The sequence below is a fragment of the Pelodiscus sinensis genome, chromosome 29 (genome assembly GCF_052426305.1).
Source record: "Pelodiscus sinensis isolate ZL-2025 chromosome 29, ASM5242630v1, whole genome shotgun sequence".
In the NCBI taxonomy this organism is placed as follows: domain Eukaryota; kingdom Metazoa; phylum Chordata; order Testudines; family Trionychidae; genus Pelodiscus; species Pelodiscus sinensis.
Window position 1 is genome coordinate 4,336,339 of NC_143080.1, and position 8,668 is coordinate 4,345,006.

The window sequence follows — 8,668 nt, forward strand, 5'->3', positions numbered from 1 at the left end:
GACGTGTTCGGATTCTTCCCCAGCCAGTAGGAGGCGAACTGCTCTGTCCTTGCAAGAGGAATTGGGGGACTCTCATCAGCACGCCAGGGGTGTGGCTGGAGTTAAAGGAGAGCCGCAGGTCTCCACACCCAGGTCAGAGAGGGGGTGCTTTTTGGGGGGAGGTTTGAGCTAAAACTTGGGAAAGAGCCTGGGGTAACTGCAGGGAAAACAGGCAAACGTAGGGGTCAGGATTACGTGTGGCTGGCAGAAGCAGGGTGAACTCCACAGCAATGAGACACCCTGCTTGGCAAATCCTCCTTCAGCCCTTCTCCAACGGGGGGCAGTTCCCTTCTGGGCCCCCGTTCCCCTGCCCCCCGCCCCCCAGAGCGGTGTGTGGGGACGGGCTGGCGTATGCCCTTGCTTGGAAGGCTAGCGCCTCTCCGCTTTCACAGACCAGCTGGCTCCCGGGGGAGTTGGCTTCTCCCTGCCGCAGGGACGTGAGTTAAGGGGGAGGGTGTTTCCATGGGTGGGGGAACAACAGGCCCCTGAACTCTTCCCATTCAACGTGCAGGCAACCCCTCTAGTTTTAGGGAAAGCGGAACCCACCTGGGGTGGTCTCCACGGCAACTCCCAGCCCACTTCCTCTGGGCGGGGGTGCCTCTGTCCGACAGTAAAGGGGTCCCGGGTCCATCGGTTCCCCCGATTGCCTTGCCGCATGCTTACCGCCGTGCCTGGTTAACCGTCGCCCGGCCGGGCCTGTCACGCTGCGGGGGGCGCGGCCGGCTGGTTAACCCGTTCGTTTATCAGGTTACCATGGTCGGCGGGATTGGACGGCCCTGGCTCTCGCACCCGGTTGTCGAGAGACGTGAATGCCCCAGCACTGGGTTCCTCCCCGCCTAAGGGACGTGATCCGCTAATCTCCTGGGGCTAACCAGTTCAGCTCCATTGACAGAAAAGGAGTCACTTCAGAGTGAGACCAGTGGAAATCAGAGCATCACGCAGGAAGCGTCTGGGCTCTCCTCTCAGCCCACCCGCCCTGAGCCGGGGCTCTCCCTGGGCGGTTGGCGCGCTCGAATATTGCACATCGAGCCGGGATAGGAGTTGGGTCCCTGGCCGGTTGGGTTCTCCCTTTTGTTGGTGATTTCCTCTGCAGATTCCGTGTTGTTCTCTCTTCTCGGTCACCGCGGCTCCCCCGAGAAGCCCCAGGAAATGAGACCAGAGCCTTTGAACCGCGGATCTACCCCGCTGTCGCCAAGTCGCACAAAAGGAAAGGTAATCTGCGGGCGGGGTAGAGAACAGGATCCCTGGCGATTTGGTGCTGTGGGTGGCAGACCCGGCAATGCCTCGCGTCCCAGCCACATCTCCATTGTTTCCAGAGGATGCACCTACCTGGCCCAGCCCTAACCTGGGCCCAGACTTTATCAGCCCTGGTGTTGCATGTGTCTTGTTTGGGTTTGGAAACAACAAGGCTAAACTTAGCGCCATTTTCAAGTCCGTCTCTAACGCCAGGTGTCCACTACAAAGTCTTGTCGGACTAGCTAATGTCGTTAACGCAAGAGCTAGGGGTCACCACATGAAATGAATAGGTAGCAGGATGAAAACAAACAAAAGGAAGTTTTTCGTCACGCAGCGCACTGTTAACCTGTGGAACTCCTTGCCAGAGGATGGTATGAAAGCCAGGACTTTAACAGGGTTAAAAAAAAACTAGATAAATTCATGCAGGTTAGGACCATCAATGGCTATTAGCCAGGATGGGTAGGAATCGTGTCCCTAGCCTCTGTTTGTCAGGGGCTGGGGGTGAGTGACAGGGGAAGGATCACTTCATGATTCCCTGTTCTGTTCACTCCCTCTGGGGCACCTGGCATTGGCCACTGTTGGCAGACAGGACAGTGGGCTAGATGGACCTTTAGTCTGACCCAGTGTGGCCGTTCATATGTTCTTATGTTCAGGGAGGCCGTCTTACTGTGCCAACAGAGGAACACTGTCTTCTGGCACAAGCTGCATCTATTAGGGATTGACAAGTGTAACCGTTCAAACAATTAACGGATAGGCCTGGGTTTATTCGTTACCGTTAACGGTTATACGCAGGCTCCTGTCCACTCCTGAGGAGCCCGGCTGCCGTCCTGCATTGCCGAGATTCGCAGCAGTTACACAATCCCTGAGCGTCTATAGCCGGGGGCTGTGCCAGGCTGGCATTTGTAGTGCAGTCAAGGCCTAAGGCAGGCTGGGCCGCATTTTCAGAGCCCTGGTCACCAGCTCCCCTGGGTTTGTCCATTTCACTTCTCCTTCTCCAAGTTTAGCCATGTTGCTTCCAAACCCAAACAAGAATAAAGAAAAGTGATTGACTTGTTCCCATAATCTAAGAACTAGAGGACACCAAATGAAATTAATGGGTAGTAGGTTTAAAACTAATAAAAGAAAGTTCTTCGTCACACAGCGCACGGTTAACCTGTGGAACTCCTTGCCAGAGGAGGCTGTGAAGGCTAGGACTATAACAGAGTTTTAAAAAAGCTAGATAAATTCCTGGAGGTTAGGTCCATAAAAGGCTATTAGCCAGGGGGTAGGAATGGTGTCCCTGGCCTCTGTTTGTCAGAGGCTTGAGATGGATGGCTTGTTCATTGTCTTCGGTCCATCCGCTCTGGGGCACCTGGTTCTGACCACTGTCGGCAGACAGGAAACTGGGCTAGATGGATCTTTGGTCTGACCCAGTACGGCCGTTCCTATGTTCTTATGTACTTCCTCTGCAAGCCGAGCCCCAGGGGTCTCAGAAATTCAGGCAGCAGCCGCTCGTGGCTGCAAACCCATCAGGACTCCCCCCCACCCCCCGCCCCCATCGTCTTTCATTAACCTCCCAGCTGCGCTTTCCCTGCCTGCGTGTGGAGAGCGATGGGCTGACTGGGAGGAGTTTTGGAGCAGGGGGGCTCCAGGACGGGTCTGTATCCAGGCAGGGGATAATGTCGAGGGAAGGAGGGTTGGCTCTGGATCGGTCTGGGGCACCGCTGCTTGTTCAGGATTTCACCGACTCAGGGGGACCTTGTGAGGCAGGCGTCTCGCTGCCGCCGGGAGCCCTCTGCCCGCAGGGATGGGGACCGGGGACGCCCGTCGTGTGAGTGACCCGCTGGGGTGTGCTCCTGCTAGGTGGCCAGAAAGTCTCCTTCGCCGGCGGGATCGCGGAGCTCGGGGATGAGCTGAACTCACTCGCTGAGTGGGAGAAACCTGAAGCCACTGAAGGAGACGGGACCAAGAACCAGGAGCCGGATCCAGGGCAGGATAGTCCTTCTCCAAGCGGTAAGGTCCTCAGCCTCGGGAGCCAGAAGAGGGCTGGGGGTGCGGGCTGGGTGGCGGTGGGAAATGTGGTGTAGGAGGAGCCTCCGCAGACTTAATCAGTGCTAGATGCGGTGTCTGTAAACAGAGCCAGGCAATGCAACGCCTCGGGGGCCCCGCTCCGTAAGGGGCTCTCAGACCTTCCCGAACATCCATAACAGCAGCCTCCTCTAACCCACAACAGTGGCCTTCCACCACTGGGGAGGGGACGCTTTGTTGATCTCCCTTGGTGGTGACGAGGGTGGGTCCAAGATCCAGGGCCCCGGGCGCTGGACAAACCAAGAACCTGCCCCTCCCAGCCATACACGGAGGACTCCGCTCGACTCAGGATCTGCGCACCCGGCCACATGCAAACCAATAGTAGCAATGCTCCTTGCCCCAGGGTGCTCCATCTACAGCGGCTGCATCTTCTCCCCCCCCCCCCCTTTTTCTCCTCCCCAGAACACATCAAGGAGCGGAGACACGTCGGCTTTGCAGAGAGACCCCCGCACTCTGTGAACGTCGAGAACAGTTAGTTTGGGTGGCAGAAGGAAGACGGAGGAAACTGTCCCCTCGAAGGACTGCGCTCGTCTTCCTGCTCCACGCCGTGGATTCTCTTTCCTTAACGGCTTCGTTTACTTTATTCCCCCCTCCCTCCCCATTTCCTTTCTCATCTCTCTGGTTTTTCCCGTCACCCCCGCCAGTGGCTGGCTTGTCTATGTGAAGTGAATTTAATGCTGGCGAAAGGCGGCAGCTTGACAGATGTTTGAAAGCCTTTGCATGTCCATCTAGATGATAGAGGTGGGCAAGTCCTCTTGCTACGGGGCGCTGAATCCATCCCAGGCTGGGAAGCTACTGCAAGATTTTCCCTTTTCTCCATTTACTTAGCGCTCTATCCTATCCATCAAAACGTGCCAAACTCTGGGGCTTCCATCCGTCCCTTGGGAGACAATCCCATGTCCCGGTGCAATACAGAGGCCAAACTTCCCTTGCGTCCTCAACCGGGGAGTTCAGTCTTTTGGGGCCATTCAGGGAACGTCTACACTGCAACACTATTTCGAAATAACCAGCGCTATTCTGAAATAACTGAGTCCGCGTCTACACAGCAGGTAGTTATTTCGAAATCGTGCCAACGTACCGTCAAGCTGGAGGACTTCTTACTCCAGCTGTGTCTACACACAAAGAAAAGTTGGAAAAAGAGATGCAATTTGTGTCTCTTTTTCTGCTTTTCTTCCAAAAGAGGCTTTTCCACCATTTCGTCTGTCTACACGGGACCAAATGTCGAAAAAACCTTCTTTCGGAACATCCCTTCTTCCTCATAAAACGAGGTTTGCCGGGATGCCGAAAAAACATGCCTGCTTTTCCGAATTTGTTTCGGAAAAGCAGACGCGTTCCTTAGACGCGGCAGAGTTTTTCTGGGAGACCTCCGGTATCCCGCCTGCCCCAGCTCCGCCCGACCAGAGCCGAGCCGAGCGGACCCCCGGGGGACCCGGCACTCGAACCCACGACCCTCTCCTTGCCCCAGGGGGCTCAATCTACAGCGGCTGCATCTTCTCTCCCCCCCTCTACCCTCCGCGTCCTGTAACCCTCATTGCACGAGGAATAAGGGCAGTCGGAGGAAGAGGGCTCCGTTTCGAAATAAGTGCTGTGTAGATGCTCCCGATCTCAAAATAAGCTACGCAATGGACGTAGCTCGGTTTGTGTAGCTTATTTCGAATTAAGCCCTCAGCGTTGCCCTCTTTGCTGGGGCCTGCCAAACGTTGGGTGGTGAGCAAAGAGTGTCAAATAGCGATTCATCGGAGGGGGGTCCCCTGCCCACACGAACAGACCTGAGACTCACGAGTCTTGGAGTTGTTCTTGCATGAGATGCCCTAGGATATGGGAGGAATTCCTTCCTTCCTTTCCCCTTCTCCTTCCCCTTCCTTCCTTCCTGGTGACGATCAGGTCTTTAGTGCCACTGGGGTGTACGTTTCATGAAAGCAAACCAGGCCTGAGCTCCTCTGAAGAGCCGCAGCGTGTGAGGGGGCCGCCGGGGCAAACTCCAGCTCCCTGTTGCAGAGGGAAGCCCAGGGCGACCTGAGAGTTTGAAGAGGATTCCCTCAGCAGAGCATCTCCGTGACTTTCAGTCCAGCAGAATCCAGGTGTAGGGACGCCGAACACAGGAGACAGGGCAGGCAGGAGCACTTGAAAAGGAAAGTGTGACATAGAAGGGGGGACCAGATCATAGCGGACTGCCAGCCCCGGAGCCTGAAGTCCTCTGGTTCATATCCCGAGGGCAGACAGGCTCCGCCTCAGCTTCCCCCAGAATCGTGCCTCCAGCTGGATCTGCACAAGGACCCAGCTCTGGCTCCTCAAAACTGTTGTCGGTGCCTAACTCCCCTAGAGCCCCCACCTCTGGCAAGGGAGAAGAGAGTCCAGAGGCCGGTTTGTGCCAGGGAGGGTGATTTTTGCCACGTGGCCACTTACCTTCCGGGACCTGAGCCAAGAACCCCTCCCTTGTTCCACAGACGCTTCAGACGGCTAGCGGCCTGAGCTGGATTGGAACCAGCCCCCTCGAGGGAACGTTAACATGGAACAGGCAAGAAGTTCTTTTATTTGCCAAATGCTGTTTTCCATGGTTCGGTCCTCCCTACGGGGGGGCTGCGAGCAAGAGGCAGCTTCTGAGCCTAGTTTAGGTCTCTCTCTCTCTCTCTTTTCCTCTCTGTACCCTTTGATCCTGTATTGAGCAATGCCCCTTCCATGCACCCGACCAGCTCCTTGTGGCTGTAATAAAGCTTTGTAAATAACCACGTGCAGTTTGTTTGATTGGGAGAGGGGGAAGGAGGCGCCAATAGGCCTGGCTCTTCCTCCCTAGGTCACCAAGTGCCCAGGAACAAATCCAAGAGCTCCCAGGAACAGGTTTATGCAGTAAGTGCATGAGGCAGGCACCTGACCTGGTGTCATGATCAGTGCCTCTTTGCTGGTAAGCAGAAGACTCGGCCGCAACTCGGGAGTTCCTCGTGCTCCAGGGGGCTTGGGGAGCTGCAGAGATGGCGACAGAGGGCATGTGGGCTGCAGTGCCAGTTGGTTAAAGCGGAGATTCCTGTCTGAGCCTGACAGTGCTGCCTTCTGCCCAAGGATGGGAAAGGTGGGGGAAATAAAACCAGGGCCAGTGGGGCATTCAGGGGCCTCTCTGCTGAAGCCACCAACCAGGTGACGGGTTTTTCTGAAATGGATCAGACAGTAATAACTTCCCACCACAGCTGGGCCAGAATAGAGCAGTAACCTAGGGCTGCTGCTGGTCTCCACAGCTCGCTGCTGGGTACATGACGTCTGCAGTGCTAGCTATTGGTGACAATTGGCCAGTAAGTCTTATATGCTGAACACAATCAGTGCCCCTGAAATCAGCAGCAGGTTGGTGCCAAAATAGCTTGGAGGCTCTAGGCTTGGGAAGTGACTAGCCCAGCTAATCCCACCTTGCTATGCCTTATTGGGCTCCTCTTGGTCTGTATTTATATGGAGATACAGGCAGTCCCCGGGTTACATGGATCCAACTTACATCGGATCCCTACTTACAAACGGGGTGAGGCAACCTCACACTAGCTGCTTCCCCTCAGCAGACTAGGGAGATGCGGAGCGGCTTTTCTCAGCAGACACCTCAGCTTGAGAATAAAGGACTGAGGGAAGTGAGGTGTGGGAGAATAAAACTGAGCTCCGGAGAAATGTTTGGCTAGAGTTTCCCCTACAATATGTACCAGTTCCGACTTACATACAAATTCAACTTAAGAACAAACCTGCAGTCCCTATCTTGTATGTAACCCGGGGACTGCCTGTATACACTTATCTCCTAGAGCTACAAGGGATCTTGAGAGAGTATTGAGTCCAGTCCCCTGCCCATCCCATCCCTGACAGATTTACCCCAGATCCCTAAATAGTCTCTTCAAGGATTGAGCTGGCAACCCAGGGTTTAGTAGGCCAATGCTCACACCACTGAGCTAGCTGTCCCACACAGGGGTTTGGCTGCCTCGTGCAGCCTCCTCATAGGCATACCTTTGTGTTTGTCCAGGAACTGGTTTTTGCTTTGGCTGGCATGAGATCTGCTCACAGCCAGGAGAGACGCCAGCAATACCCTCTTTCCACCAATTGATTTTCCATAAGGAAATCAACAAAGCTGCCAAGTTGCAAGTCCCTGGCAACCATCCCACTGAGGACAAGGGCCGGTTTCATGTTTTTAACCAATTCAATCTGTATTCTCCAGTCAACACCGGCCTGTCTCGTCTCCTGAGCCCTTCCCGCGGAAGGTGGCATACATGTAAGGGCTTGTTCTGGGCTGATCCAGTGAGGAATGCAGCGGCCTCATTCAGAATTCCTGACTCCCAGTCTTGTTCCTCAGTCTAGAGCCACCCAGACTCCACTGACCTCCCTGTGACAAAGTGGGGATGACTCCACTCTGTTCGCTTCTTATGTCACGGTGATTTCTACTGTCCTGTACCGCTCTGTAGTAACTCTGGGTGTGCGCGCCTCAGTTTCCCTGGCACTGCACCAGTGCCCGGATGGGAATTTTAGGTGTGATTCTTACTGAAGGGAGGCTGCCCAGTGTTCACAGTGGCCCAGGCTCGTTGTAACATGAGCCTAGGACGGTGGGGGGGTGGCGTGCAAACAGGTGACATCTTTTGCCTGGGAAGCTGGACAAAGGAGGCAGGGCTGGGACCAGATCCTGAGTGTGTGACTGGCTTAGGATACAGGGAAGGGCCGAGGACCCTGGCTCTAGGCCCCATTTTTCCCCCAAGATGGATGGTGCTGGCTGCTGCTGGTTCCTGTGCTGACAAGTCTGTGCTACGCTGTCCCTGTGAACTAATAACCTTTCTGTTCTACCTGCCGGCTGAGAGTCATGTCTGCAGATGGGGGTGCAGGGCCTGGTGACTCCCCCACACCACTCGGTGACACAAGCTCTCCATCCAGGCTTTGCTGCCTAACTAGAAAGGGCTACCAGCAAATGCAGGCGATTCGCAATCCATCTCTCCCCGGGCACCCTCAGCCTCCCGGACCCCAGTCTCCTCTCAGTTACACTCATCTTGCGATAAAGCAACTCCACTAATCTCAGCAGTTACTCCCGATTTGCCCCAGCGTCAGCAAGACGGGAACCAGTGAGTTGGAGGCGCCATGCTGTGGCTCCGAAGGGAGAATACCAGGCTGGTGAAAGCCTTGGACAGTTTCTAGACAGGCAGTTGGCCCCTCTCCCCATCTTCTGGCCCCCTGCTGCTTGAATTTCAGGGACAAGCGGTGCTCAGATCTCAGCTGGTCCCAGACTCTGGAGAAGGCTGGACATCCAGGCAGACAGACGGGGAGCCAAGCTAAGAGAGGAGGCACCAGCTCCTACTCTACTGGGGGAGGGGAGGGGTCCTAG

At 55.5% G+C, this 8,668-nt stretch overlaps 1 protein-coding gene across 4 annotated transcripts in view; it reads left to right on the forward strand.

Moving 5' to 3' along the window:
- Nucleotides 1-5,741, forward strand: part of PPP1R1B (protein phosphatase 1 regulatory inhibitor subunit 1B) — a 30,257-nt gene extending 24,516 nt beyond the window's left edge. For all 4 annotated transcript variants that reach the window (XM_075911267.2, XM_075911265.2, XM_075911264.2 and 1 more), the window contains 3 exons: nucleotides 1,180-1,251; nucleotides 3,118-3,267; nucleotides 3,745-5,741. In XM_075911267.2, the coding sequence (XP_075767382.1) occupies nucleotides 1,180-1,251; nucleotides 3,118-3,267; nucleotides 3,745-3,818 (296 nt within the window). In that variant the 3' untranslated portion in view covers nucleotides 3,819-5,741. The remainder of the gene's footprint in view (nucleotides 1-1,179; nucleotides 1,252-3,117; nucleotides 3,268-3,744) is intronic.
- The last annotated feature ends 2,927 nt before the right edge of the window (nucleotides 5,742-8,668 follow it).